Raw genomic sequence first — 13,730 nt, 5'->3', positions numbered from 1 at the left:
ACAGAGCCATGATCAACTTACCCTTGTGTTCATGTCATATGCCCTACTCAAGTTAATGAAATAGTTTCATGTAGAATACTCTTAAACAACAGAAACCTTTTCCCAAAACTTTCAGGAAAGGATCTGCTGCTACAGTGCTAGAGTTATACAAGACCTAGTTAGGCCTAATTTGCCCTGAACTCCAGTTTCACAATGGATAGTATTTTTGCTGTAATCTTGCCTCTACATATATATCACAGACTCCTAGGTTGGAATGGACCTCAAGGACTCTGACCTTTCATCCCATCCTGCTTCCCACATCTCTGGCCTGGGCTTTGCCACAGATGCCTGAGAGCCTGACACTGGGACAGAAACACACAAGGGCCTGGGAGACTACCCTGTTGCTGGAACAACAGTACCAAAACATCCAGTCCTGGACACATCCACAATCCCCCCAGATCTGCTCTCCTCTCCCCAGGTAGAGCTGGGCAGTGCTATCTGGAAACATGGCACAGAGCAAGAGCAACCACAGAGGCAGAGGGACGCGGGGGCAAGGAGAGGGTCATGCCTCCACAAGCTGCTCTGGGCTTGCACTTTCCAACCACGGTGCAATAATACAACCTCTTACCTTATAAACTTTCTCAGACTGTGGCTCTGCTATGCTGGGATCCTCCTCAAGTTCAGGGCCTTTTGCTGGCTCCTCTTTAAACATCACTTCAGAAGATTTCTTGGCAGAGTCTTGACTTTCTTCATGTACTACCAGCTCCTGTTTTTTCTTTTTACCTTCCAAATTTTCTTTTTTTCCTTTTTTTCCTTCCTTCAGCTGTTCTTCCTTAAGCTGTTCTGCCTTCAGTAATCGGTCCTGCTCCTCTTTCCAGGCCTACATTAAAGAAGGACATCGAGATGCTTGAGCGTGTCCGGACAAGGGCAACGAGGCTGGGGAGAGGCCTCGAGCACAGCCCTGTGAGGAGAGGCTGAGGGAGCTGGGGTTGCTTAGCCTGGAGAAGAGGAGGCTCAGGGGAGACCTCATTGCTCTCTACAACTCCCTGAAGGGAGATTGTAGCTAGGTGGCGGTTGGTGTCTTCTCCCAGGCAACCAGCACCAGAACAAGAGGATACAGTCTCAAGCTGCACCAGGGGAAGTTTAGGCTGAATGCTAGGAAGAAATTCTTCGCAGAAAGAGAGATTGGCCATGGGGATGTGCTGCCCAGGGAGGTGGTGGAGTCACCATCACTGGAAGTGTTTAGGAAGAGACTGGATGGGGTGCTAAGTGCCATGATTTAGTTGATTAGATGGTGTTGGATGATAGGTTGGACTTGATGATCTCAAAGGTCTTTTCCAACCTGATCCATTCTATTCTATTCTATTCTATTCTAGTCTAGTCTAGTCCAGTCCGTTCTATTCCTAGGAAAGCAGTGTTATTTAGTCCATTTCAGAAACATACATATTTTTGCCTCACCTTTAGAGAACCTTCTCTGATAAAAGGTTTCTTTTCATTGTCAGACTGAGCTTGTGGAATGATTTCAGGTCCAGATGTGTTGCCTTTGAGAAATGAAAGGGAAACAAATGATGTTATAAATACATGAAAAATGAATAATTTTAAAAAATTGGAAAAAAAAAGATTCAAGTGTGTCAATATAATTTTTAAATTGAGGGGCCCAGAACAGGACACAGGACTTAAGGTGTGGCCTAACCAGTGCTGAGCACAGGGCACAATGACTTCCCTGCTCCTAAGAGCCACACTATTTCTGATGCAGGCCACGATGCCATTGGCCTTCTTGGCCACCTGGGCACCCTGCTGGCTCATGTTCAGCCTACTATCAACCAGTACCCCCCAGGTCCCTTTCTGCCTGGCTGCTCTCAGCCACTCTGACCCCAGCTTGTAGCACTGCACGGGGTTGTTGTGCCCAAAATGCAGCATCCAGCACTTGGACTTGTTAAATGCCATCCTGTTGGACTCTGCAGTCTATTCAGTTCCAGTTTCCAGTTTTAACTTCTAGTCCACATCTTCTGACTTTCAGCTTTCATCCTGCATTGTTTTTTTAGAAGGATTTTTCCTGATCTGTATTTCCAGTTTTCACTACTGCTCATCTCTTTGTGTGCTCAATCACCTGAACAAAGATTCACATTCTATGCAGTCCTTAAGTAATTCCATTAAACACAGCTGCTGTAAATGTGAATTGACATTAAAGGTCTCTGTTTTCAGAACAGAGGATGACACCAAATATTTCAATATATGTATTTAACTAATCTCATAATATATTTATGTCTACAGATGACAAAACAACCAGCACCAGAACAAGAGGACACAGTCTCAAGCTGCACCAGGGGGGATTCAGACTGGATGTTAGGAAGAAATGCTACACAGAGAGAGTGATTGCCCATTCGAATGTGCTGCCCAGGGAGGTGGTGGAGTCACCATCATTGGAAGTGTTTAGGAAGAGACTTGATAGGGTGCTTGGTTGCATGGTTTAATAGAATGGAGTAGAATGGAATGGAATAGAATGGAATGGAATGGAGTGGAATGGAATGGAGTGGAATGGAATGGAATGGAATGGAATGGAATGGAATAGAATGGAATAGAATAGACCAGGTTGGAAGAGACCTTCGAGATCATCGTGTCCAACCCATCATCCAACACCACCTAATCAACTAAACCATGGCACCAAGCACCCTATCAAGTCTCCTCCTGAACACCTCCAGGCATGGTGACTCCACCACCTCCTTGGGAAGCCCATTCTAATGGGCAATCACTCTCCCTGTGTAAAACTTCTTCCTAACCTCCAGCCTAAACCTCCCCTGGCACAGCCTGAGACTGTGTCCTCTTGTTCTCGTACTGGTTGCCTGGGAGAAGAGACCAACCTCTGCCTGTCTACAATACCCCTTAAGGTAGATGTAGAGAGTAATAAGGTTACCCCTGAGTCTCTTCTCCAGGCGAGGAGATTAGGTGGTGTTGGATGATAGGTTGGACATGACGATCTTGAAGGTCTCTTCCAACCTGGTCTGGTCCATTCCATTCCATTCCATTCCATTCCATTCCATTCTATTCTATTCCACTCCATTCCATTCGGAATATGTTAGAACACATGCAATTCTGCCCTGAACAGCTTTGGGTGTCAGCACTCACCATGAAACAAGAATTTTCTATGATATAACTAAAAATATACTCAGTTTTGGCTTTCTTAGGGAAGTCAGGGTTTTTGCCAGTACCTGCAGACAATGGGAAAGGTCCTTCCTCAGTGGCTTTTTCCAATTTAACAGACTCTAGCTTCTTAGCCATCTTTTCTTCCTGGTATTTGACTTCTTCCTCTTTCACCCAGTCTTCAATTGAGTTGGCCACCATCTCAAGATAGGTCCTGAAAAGCACAATATTCTCAGTTTACCATAGTTCTGACTAACATGACTGTAATGGGTTGGGGCAAACCCCCTCCCCACCACAGGGCAGAAACAAGGACTCAGACAAAGGGATTGCAAAAGTGATGGAAAGTTGAAATAGAAAAACAATTTAAAAACAAACACCAATGAAAGCTTTACAGAGAACCACAAGCACCGTGACAAAGAGAGAAATCCCAGAACATGCCCAAGAACATCCCATCCCCACCTGGGGGTACACCCAAACCCCCCCAGGGCTCTTTCTTCCCACCCCCAACCCAGCCTTGGGCCTGGGCAGGACCAAGGGAGTCAGCTCACGCCATTTTACCTAGGCTGCAGCTGGGGATGAAAGAGGAAGTGAAGACCCCACGTGGACATTTTATAGGGGAGCAGGGCATTATGGGATTGAAATACCTGCCTGTGACCACCCCCTGGGCTGAGCCCACCCCTTGGGACCTCCCAGGTGTGTGGTCTATGCAGTGCTATCCGGGCCAGCACCCAGCCTAAACCACCACACATGACATTAGGCCAAACAAGATCACTTGGCTCCTCAGTTTTTTACACATACATTGCTCTACTACTTTTGAAAGAAAGCTTGCCTTTGGCAGGGTTTCACTCAGCTTTTACAGGAGCTGGTACTCTTCCCTGTCTGGTATTTGCTTAATAAATCATATATTTGATGTTTTGGTTATTCTTTCTGCAAAGTGATATTAGAAACTTGTCTTCTAAAGAATGCCTAAGCTCATCACCACTGGAGGTGTTTCAAAGACGCAGGATTGTGGTGATGAGCGACATGGTTTAGCAACAGACTTGGCAGAGTTAGAGAATGGGTGGATCTCCAGATCTTAAAGGTCACTTTCAACAGAAATTATTCTATGACTCAATGACAGAACATGCATGCTACACCATACGCTTGTACTTGCTATGTACCTGGGAAAATCTGGTATATAGAGTGTGTATCATACAGGGTAGTGCACAGTACAAGTGTCCAGTTCTGGGGCCCTCAGTTTAAGATGGATGAGTTGCTGGAAGGTGTCCAGAGAAGGGCAACAAAACTGGGGAGGGGTTTGGAGTACAGCCTGTGAGAAGAGGCTGAGGGAGCTGGGGTTGCTTAGCCTGGAGAAGAGGAGGCTCAGGGGAGACCTTCTTGCTGTCTACAACTCCCTGAAGGGAGCTTGTAGCCAGGTGGGGGTTGGTCTCTTCTCCCAGGGAACCAGCACCAGAACAAGAGGACACAGTCTCAAGCTGTGCCAGGGGAGATTTAGGCTGGATGTTAGGAAGAAATTCTTCCCAGAAAGAGAGATTGGCCATTGGAATGTGCTGCCCAGGGAGGTGGTGGAGTCACCATCACTGGAGGTGTTTAGGAAGAGCCTGGATGAGGCACTTGGTGCCATGGTTTAGTTGATTAGATGGTGTTGAGTGATAGGTTGGACTTGATGATCTCAAATGTCTTTTCCAACCTGGTTTATCCTGCATTCTGTATATTCAAAAGCTGTGTCTGCATTACAGCTTCTGGCTGTGAACATGGAGGAAGCTGTTTTGAAGTTCTTCTTATTATTCTTATCATTGCAGTATTACGTTGTTTGAGAAAGAGAATATGTAAACTATGTACACAGACTAGAGAGAACTATAGTTTATGCACAGCTTAAGCTATTCCAGCTCCTAAACTGTATACTCCTAAACTGTTGGGGGAGCCTGCTTTTGGAAAACTTGTGTGGAGAAACTGTTGATTGTAGAATGGAATGGAATGGAATGGAATGGAATGGAATAGAATAGAATAGAATAGAATAGAATAGAATAGAATAGAATAGAATAGACCAGACCAGGTTGGAAGAGACTTTCGAGGTCATTGAGTCCAACCTATTATCCAACACCATCTAATCAACTAAACCATGGCACCAAGCACCCTATCAAGTCTCCTCCTAAACACCTCCAGGGATGGTGACTCCACCGCATCCCTGGGCAGCACATTCCAATGGACAATCTCTCTTTCTGGGAAGAATTTCCTCCTAACATCCAGCCTAAGCCATCCCTGGCTGTAAGGACAAGGTTACTTTGCTTGCATCCAAAGAAAAGTGCACAGGCAATAAAAACAAAGGTGTTGAAAACAAAAGGCAAAACTAGGCTGGATCCTAGAGCTGCCAGTACCAGAATAATTTGAAGAGGAATATACATTTATATACACAAAAAGGAGATTATTCATGTGGAAAATATTTTAGGGCAATGAAACAGTCATTCAAAGTCAAAAATACACATTCTATTAATATGTCTTCTGATGTCACTACTGCCAATGTCTGACTCAGAATCATTTCTCAGAAAGGATTAATCTTTTCCAGTAACTTGTGTCATGTGCTTATTATGAAACAGTACACAAATGTCAGTAAGATTAACTTTGAGCAAAAGAATAGTTTTGATAACATCTGAAATAAGTGAGCTCCCTGACAGAGTGGCCATTCACCCTTACTGCAGTTGAAATGTTTTATGCACATGAACCACTGAAGGCCCAAGCCTTTGGACCAGTAGCATCCACTGGATTTCACACACAGACTCCTGCTGCCCACCCTTTGAACAACGCAATTCCTGAAGTTTTGACTGTTGTGCATGAGCTGCAAGACCTGATATCTTTAGAGAAGGGAGAGCAACTGGGATCTGCAGGTGCAAAACCTGCTGCCACATATGAAATTTAGTTTCCCCCTTGCATGAGAATTTGCTGTAACAAGGCCCACCATAACCAGCTGATAAGCAGGTCACAGAAGTGTATTCCAGACAGCAACTATGGAACAATCCTACTAAGTGGATCTGTGGTCCATAAGAGGTCACAATACACAAGTAAGAAGTAAACACAGGTATAGAGCTCCTAACAAGGAGGAACAGTCACCTATTGTGCCTTGTAATTCTCCTGTGGTGCAAGTGTGGCTCTTAAAAAGTATCCCCCAAATTAGAATTACAGTAATTCTAATAAAAGAAAGATCAAGAAATGGTTACTGGACTCTTCAGGAGCCAGCTGTTTCATACAAAGGTAAAAATACTACTGCTCAATGTGCTAATGAGGAAAACCATGTACATGCCAAACTTACATGGCTATGTTACTCAATTTTCCTCCCAAATCGTGCTAAACATCACCTAAAGGGCAAGGACAACCTGGGCTGGGGTATAAAATCCATAAGAGGGACATCTCTGGCACAAGGGAGTGCACATGCACTGTTGGCACTGGTACCAGGGTCAGCAAGGCGAGGTGCAGCGTGGGCCAACACCAGTAGATGAGACTGGGGAAGAAGAGAAGAGACAAGGACAGTTGACAGGCTGTGCTCCTTTGCCTCCACCCAAGACAAGAACACTTGGAGAGAATTGGACTTGGAGAACGCTTGGAGCTGCCTCAGGGGAGGTTTAGGCTGGAGGTTAGGATGAAGCTCTACACAGACAGAGTGACTGCCCATTGGAATGTGCTGCCCGGGGAGGTGGTGGAGTCACCATCACTGGAGGTGTTCAGGAGGAGACTGGATGGGGTGCTTGGTGCCATGGTTTAGTTGATTAAGTGGTGTTGGATGATGGGTTAGACATGATGATCTTGAAGGTCTCTTCCAACCTGGTCTATTCATTCTATTCTATTCTATTCTATTCTATTCTATTCTATTCTATTCTATTCTATTCTATTCTATTCTATTCTATTCTATTCTATTCTATTCTATTCTATTCTATTCCATTCCATTCCATTCCATTCCATTCCATTCCATTCCATTCTATTCCTTTATTAGAATAAACCTTTATTAGAATAAACCTTTATTAGGCTGAACATGAGCCTGCAGTGTGCCCAGGCAGCCAAGAGGGCCAATGGCATCCTGGCCTGCATCAGGAACAGTGTGGCCAACAGGAGCAGGGAGGTCATTCTGCCCCTGTATACTGCACTGGTTAGGCCACACCTCGAGTACTGTGTCCAGTTCTGGGCCCCTCATTTAGGAAGGATGTTGACTTGCTGGAACAAGTCCAGAGAAGGGCAACAAAGTTGGTGAGGGGTTTGGAACACAGCCCTGTGAGGAAAGACTGAGGGAGCTGGGGTTGCTCAGCCTGGAGAAGAGGAGACTCAGGGGAGACCTTATCACTCTCTACAACTACCTGAAGGGAGGTTGTAGACAGGCGGATGATGGTCTCTTCTCCCAGGCAGCCAGTACCAGAACAAGAGGACACAGTCTCAGGCTGCACCAAGGGAGGTTCAGGTTGGATGTTAGGAAGAAGTTCTACACAGAGAGAGTGATTGCCCATTGGAATGGGCTGCCCGGGGAGGTGGTGGAGTCGCCGTCATTGAAGGTGTTCAGAAGGAGACTTGATGGGGTGCTTGGTGCCATGGGTTAGCTGTTTGGGTGGGTTGGATTGGTTGATGGGTTGGACACGATGATCTTGAAGGTCTCTTCCAACCTGGTTTGGTTTATTCTAATAAAGGTTTAACAGGGGGACGCAGAACTGGACATAATATTCCAGATGAGGCCTCAACAGCACAGAGGAGGAGACAAACTCCTTTGACCTCTTCACCACAATGCAGTGCTTTTGGAAACATTTAATTTAAAAGTTTTGAAACTTTCCATTTCACAGCATTGTCCCAGGCACAGACATACAGGCTTTAATTGAAAATGACTGTGAGTGACACATGAATGATTGTAATGGCTTAAATCAAAACAAAACGGGTCAAACCACACCAGTGGATTAACCTGCCTGTTTCTGTTCTCCCAACACAGAAGTGAGGGAAAAAGTAACACAGAAAAACTCAGGACTGAGACATAAGAAGTGAGATAAGAATAGAGTTTACTGAGCAAAATCAGCAAGACATGGTACAAAATGCATAATTATCTTAGGCTATTTGCAGAGAAAGCATGGTGCAAAGCAGCAGCAAGCAGAAGCAAGCAAGCCAAGATCCCAAGCCAGAAAACTACTCCCCCATCTCTCATCCCACTGCCTCCTAGTGGAAAAAGACCAACACCTGTCCTGAAGGGACAAAAAGCCTCAAAAATGCTCTGAACCAGACCATGGGGCAGGAGCCAGCAGGTCTGGGTTTTCAGGAAAAAGCCCACGTTGCCCAGGCTTGTCTGAACATGCCCTGGAGTCCAAGTGGGCCAGGGGTGTGTGCCTTTGCCCACCTTTGAAGGAAACTCATTCTATAGGTTACAGTCCCGGGTTTTTGTCTCTTAATCTTTGTTGTCACTGCCAGCATTGTCTCAGGAAATCTACAAGTACCAGCCCAAAGAGCCAGAGCTTTGCCTTGCAATTGTCCAAGCTCTGGGGTAAGTCACAAGCCTTGCTTGGAATCCAAGCTGTGCTTCAGGTTACCCAGACAGGACTGCAAAGATCTCTCACTGCATAGCGTTGTAAAGCCCAGGAGCAGAGCGGATGTGTCTCGCTGGGCTGAGAGACAAACCCTAGGAGGAGCTGAGAGGCCCCAGGACAGTTTTTCATTGGAAGAAGGAACAAGCACCGCTGCGAAGAATTGCAGCAGAAGAACTTCTCCAAACAGGCAAAACTACGAAGCCAACAAATTCTGTATGCTTCAGCAGCAACCTCTTTCCTACAAGGCTTTAGGCTACAAAGCCTTCAGGGATAAATCCTGATTGTGCCTCAGCGACAAGCTGCAGACGCCAACGGAAAGTGAAGCTGTGCTCCTGCAGGTTCCATGTGCTCGATGCCATTTTGGCTTGGTTTAAATCCCCAGGCGTGCTGTGGGGTGCCAGGATCAGTGACTAATTACCAAACCTGATTTTTATAAGCGTCTATTACAGGTCTGTTGCCCTAGGGAAATCTGGAGTTCCCCACACACACTGTGGGCAATCTCTGGCTCTGTTGCCGATGTTCCCTTTTTCCTTTACAGTTTAAAGTGCTGTTTGTTGTTTCTGGAGTTTTGCTCACATTGTTTAAATTGTTAGTTGTTCCTGCTGGTGAGGGATCTGTTCCACGACCCAATATTTTGAACCAGTAAATAGGTTTCATTAATATTTTCTGTGGGATTTTTTTAATGACTAATAAAGTTATTAATATATTTATTAATCGTTCTGCCTGTTGACTATTAATAGCCTCCTTACGATCATAACAACACCCAAGAGGAGACTTGATAGGCTGTTTGGTGCCATGGTTTAGTTGATTAGGTGGTGTTGGATGATAGGTATAGGATGATATCACAGTATCACAGTGTAACTAAGGTTGGAAGAGACCTCGAGGATCATCGAGTCCAACCTGTCACCTCAGACCTCATGACTAGACCATGGCACCAAGTGCCACATCCAATCCCCTCTTCAACACCTCCAGGGATGGTGATTCCACCACCTCCCTGGGCAGCACATCCCAATGACGAACGACTCGCTTGGTGAAGAACTTTCTCCTCACCTCGAGTCTAAACCTCCCCTGGCGCAGCTTGAAACTGTGTCCCCTTGGACACAATGATCTTGAAGGTCTCTTCCAACCTGGTCTATTCTATTCTATTGAACCTGGAAACCAGAAGCAGCAACTGAAACAGGGCAGCTTCCCATGTTGCAATCTGAACTTCAAGCCCCATACTATTTTGTCCCAGCCAGTACTTCCATTTTTGAAGCTGGCAGGCCTGCAGCAGGGTGTGAATAACAGCAGCAGGTTCAACTCAATCCATGGCAATGACAAAAATCAGTTACCTGAATCCAACATTGGAGTGCAATGACACATCCCAAGTCTGTTGGCACAAATGATAACGATTCCTGGGGTTGTGAAGAACCACAAGCAAAGAATTATCTTGAGCATAATGAAAGGAATCAACACATCTGTAGTCTTGGGCTGCAGCATGAAGAACCTGGAAAGGAAAGAAACAAAGGTACATCCTCCCTGCAGGCATTGGTATATGCACAGATGCTAGAGAGCACAGATTTAGCCAAAGGTGCTGTAGAATTTCACTCCCCTACAAGATGTATGTGAAACATTTGGATTCCAGCAGTCTTATATTTACACTATATGTCACATCTGAATATCAGCCAGCAGTGCCTGCTGATCTCCTCTTTCTCCAACCTGAGCACCGAATTGAGGATGAGATTTGATGGCTGTCAAGAAGAGGAGGAAACCAATTCCTCTGTGAAACTGCACACACTGCTCATAACACAGCTCTTGCTATCATCCCTCTTCTGTAAAGCCTGGGCACAACATGATGGTGCCACTGTCCCTGAAGAAACAGGGACCCAGCAAAAGGCCTGGGTGGCAGGCAAGGGAATGAAAAGCATTGGAGAATGCGGGCATCGATCCCGCTGCCTCTCGCATGCTAAGCGAGCGCTCTACCACTTGACCTAATTCCCCACCCTTGCTTTCTACCCTTGGGGCCTCTCTACCACTTGAGCTAATTCCCCACTCTTGGCTATTGCCTTGGGGCCTCTCCTCTCCCAGGCACCTACCCCTCACCCACCATGTCCTGCACACAACACTTAACATCCAACTGCCTTCACTCAACAACTCAACCGTTTCCTCTCCTGATGGAGGTACAACCCCAGTGCTCAGGACCACCATGCCCTGTAAACAGTTCACCTAAAACTGCCTTCTTCACCTCAGGCAAGACAGCCCTTGAAGAGCAGCCACCCAATCAGGGCCAAAAGACAGAGGTGCCCCTGGCCTGGGCAGAGCCAAAAGGACTTTCCTTCGAGCCGGAGTCGAACCAGCGACCTAAGGATGGCCGTGCAGGGAGCCTACAGTCCTCCGCTCTGCCAGCTGAGCTATCGAAGGAGTCATGGGGGCCCTGCCCACGGCCTCGCCCAGCACACACTCACACAGCCTGCTCTGATGACTCCATTCCACCATCCAGCTTCAAACAGCCTCAGATCCAACATCCACACCACCTTCATCAACCTTTAGTACCTCAGGTTGTGCAGAACCACAAACAGAACAACTCCACCACCTCCTTGGGTGGTGTCTTCTACAGGTGGATTCTCTGCAGGGATGAAAAAAACCTCACACATCTCCTGCAGCTTCTTTTGAGGCAATTTCTCTGTGCTGTCCCCCTGCCCTCTGCTCAGGCACCAGAAAAATGCACAGCCCTTCCTCTGCTCAGTGGCCTCCTCTCAAAAGCTGAGGGTCATGGTCAGCCTGCTGATCTCTCCAAACTGAACGTGCCTACTGTTCTCAGTCCTTTCACCCAGCAGAATGTCTTCTTTCCTGTTTGCTGCTTTCTGGTGACCACACACTGAAGTTTCTCCATTTCACTGATGTCTTTCCACTGGACACAGGACTTGGGATCATAGAATCATAGAATCAGTCAGGGTTGGAAGGGACCACAAGGATCATCTAGTTCCAAGCCCCCTGCCATGGGCAGGGACACCCCACACTAGATCAGCCTGCCCACAGCCTCAGCCAGCCTGGCCTTAAACACCTCCAGGGACAGGGCCTCAACCACCTCCCTGGACAACCCATTCCAGGGCTTCACCACTCTCATGGGGGAGAACTTCCTCCTCACCTCCAGCCTCAATCTCCCCCACCTCCAGCTTCATTCCATTCCCCCTAGTCCTATCACTACCTGAGATCCTGAGAAGTCCCTTCCCAGCCTTCTTATAGGCCCCCTTCAGATACTGGAAGGTCACAATAAGGTCACCTTGGAGCCTTCCTTTCTCTAGACTGAACAGCCCCAACTCTTTCAGTCTGTCCTCATAGGAGAGGTGCTCCAGCCCTCTGACCCCTGGATGACATTGACAACTGTCAAGCCAAGAGGGGGAAAATAAGGTCCTCTGTGAAAGTGCCCATTCTGCTCCTGGTCCAGCCTTGGGGTCTGTTAGCTACCCTGCAGACCAGGTATGCTGTAAGCTTCCATGGCCTACACAGGACACCATTCCCAGCAAAGGGCCTGGATGGCAGGCAAGGGAATAAAAAGCACTGGAGAATGCAGGCATCGATCCTGCTACCTCTCGCATGCTAAGCGAGCGCTCTACCACTTGAGCTAATTCCCCACCCTTGGCCTCTGCCAGGTAGCCAAGAAGGACAGCAACGTCTTGGCCTCTACCAGGAATAGTGTGACCACCAAGACTAGGAAAGTGATTTTCCTGCTCTCCTCAGCACTGGTAAGGCCACACCTTGAACACTGGGCTCAGAGATGTGGTCCTCACTACAAGACAGACATTGAGGAGCTGAAGTAGGTCAGAGAAGGGCAATGAAGCTGATGAAGGGTCTGGAGAAGAGGCCTTCTGAGAAGCAGATAAGGGAATTGGGGTTGTTTAGTCTGGAAAAAAGGAGGCTGAGGCTCTCTACAACTCTCTGAAAGGAGGTTGGAATGAGGTAGGTGTTGGTCCCTTCTCCCTAGTAATGAGTGATAGGATGAGATGAAATAGCCTCAAGTTGTCCCAGGAGAGGTTTTGATTAGCTATGAGAAGAAACTTCTTCACTGAAACTATTCTCAAAGACTGGGACAGTCAACCCAGTCTCAAAGACTGGGACAGTCAACCCAAAGATGTGGTTGTTTCAAAACCACAGAGATGTGGTGCTGAGGGACATGGTTTAACACCAGCCTTGGAAGAGTTAGATAATGTCTGGAATAAATGATTTTAAAAGGCCTTTTCTGACAAAAATGATTCTGTGGTTCTGCCTAGCAAGGAAATACCCCAAACTCTGCTACTACTTAGAATCATAGAATCAATAAGGTTAGAAAAAATCCTCAGAGATCATCAAGTCCAACCTATCACCCAACACCTCATGACTACTAAACCATGGCTTCAAGTGTCATGTCCAATCCTTTGTTGAACACCTCCAGGCATGGTGACTCCACCACCTCCCACAGTGGCCAATTATTCTGTGAAGAACTTTCTCCTAACATCCAGCCTAAACCTTCCCTGGCACAGATTGAGACTGTGCCCTCTTGTTCTGGTGCTGGTTGTCTGGGAGAAGAGACCAACCCTCACCTGGCTACAACCTCCCTTAAGGGAGTTGTAGACAGCAATAAGGTCTCCCCGAGCCTCCTCTTCTCCAGGCTAAGCAGCCCCAGCTCCTTCAGCCTCTCGTCATAGAGCTATGATCCAGACCCCTCCCCAGCCTTGTTGCCCTTCTCTGGACACACTCAAGAGTCTCTTATTAAATTCAGGGGCTCAGAACTGGACACAGGACTCAAGGTGCAGCCTAACCAGTGCTGAGTACAGGGCACAATGACTTCCCTGTTCCTGCTGGCCACACTGTTCCTGATGCAGGCCAGGATGCCATTGGCCTTCTTGGCCACCTGGGCACACTGCTGGCTCATGTTCAGCTGGCTGTCAACCAGTACCCCCCAGGTGCCTGGCTGCTCTCCAACCACTCTGACTCCAGCCTGCAGCTCTGCATGGGGTTATTGTGGCCAAAGTGCAGCACCCAGCACTTGGACTTGTTAGATGCCATCCTGTTGGACTATGCCTATCTTTTTTGTACAGCATTCTG

The 13,730-nt window shown here is 47.1% G+C and overlaps 1 protein-coding gene and 2 non-coding genes across 3 annotated transcripts in view; all 3 read right to left on the bottom strand.

Annotated features, from left to right (window-relative positions):
- Positions 1–13,730, bottom strand: part of LOC137460074 (sperm-associated antigen 17-like) — a gene marked incomplete at its 3' end in the record, with an annotated part of 114,358 nt that overhangs the window by 40,477 nt on the left and 60,151 nt on the right. The window contains 4 exon segments of the mRNA XM_068170672.1: positions 608–859; positions 1,438–1,520; positions 3,189–3,334; positions 9,998–10,152. Of these exon segments, the coding sequence (XP_068026773.1) occupies positions 608–859; positions 1,438–1,520; positions 3,189–3,334; positions 9,998–10,152 (636 nt within the window).
- TRNAY-GUA (transfer RNA tyrosine (anticodon GUA)) lies at positions 10,979–11,066 on the bottom strand. The gene is given in 2 exon segments: positions 10,979–11,014; positions 11,030–11,066. It is a non-coding gene; the product is annotated as a tRNA-Tyr (tRNA).
- On the bottom strand, positions 12,208–12,280 carry TRNAA-AGC (transfer RNA alanine (anticodon AGC)). The gene has a single exon. It is a non-coding gene; the product is annotated as a tRNA-Ala (tRNA).

This window comes from Melanerpes formicivorus, unplaced genomic scaffold, assembly GCF_026170545.1.
Source record: "Melanerpes formicivorus ecotype bairdi unplaced genomic scaffold, bMelFor1.0.p_v2 SCAF_504, whole genome shotgun sequence".
Classification (NCBI taxonomy): domain Eukaryota; kingdom Metazoa; phylum Chordata; class Aves; order Piciformes; family Picidae; genus Melanerpes; species Melanerpes formicivorus.
Note: the sequence above shows the minus strand (reverse complement) of the source record. Positions and strands in the feature narration are given on the sequence as shown.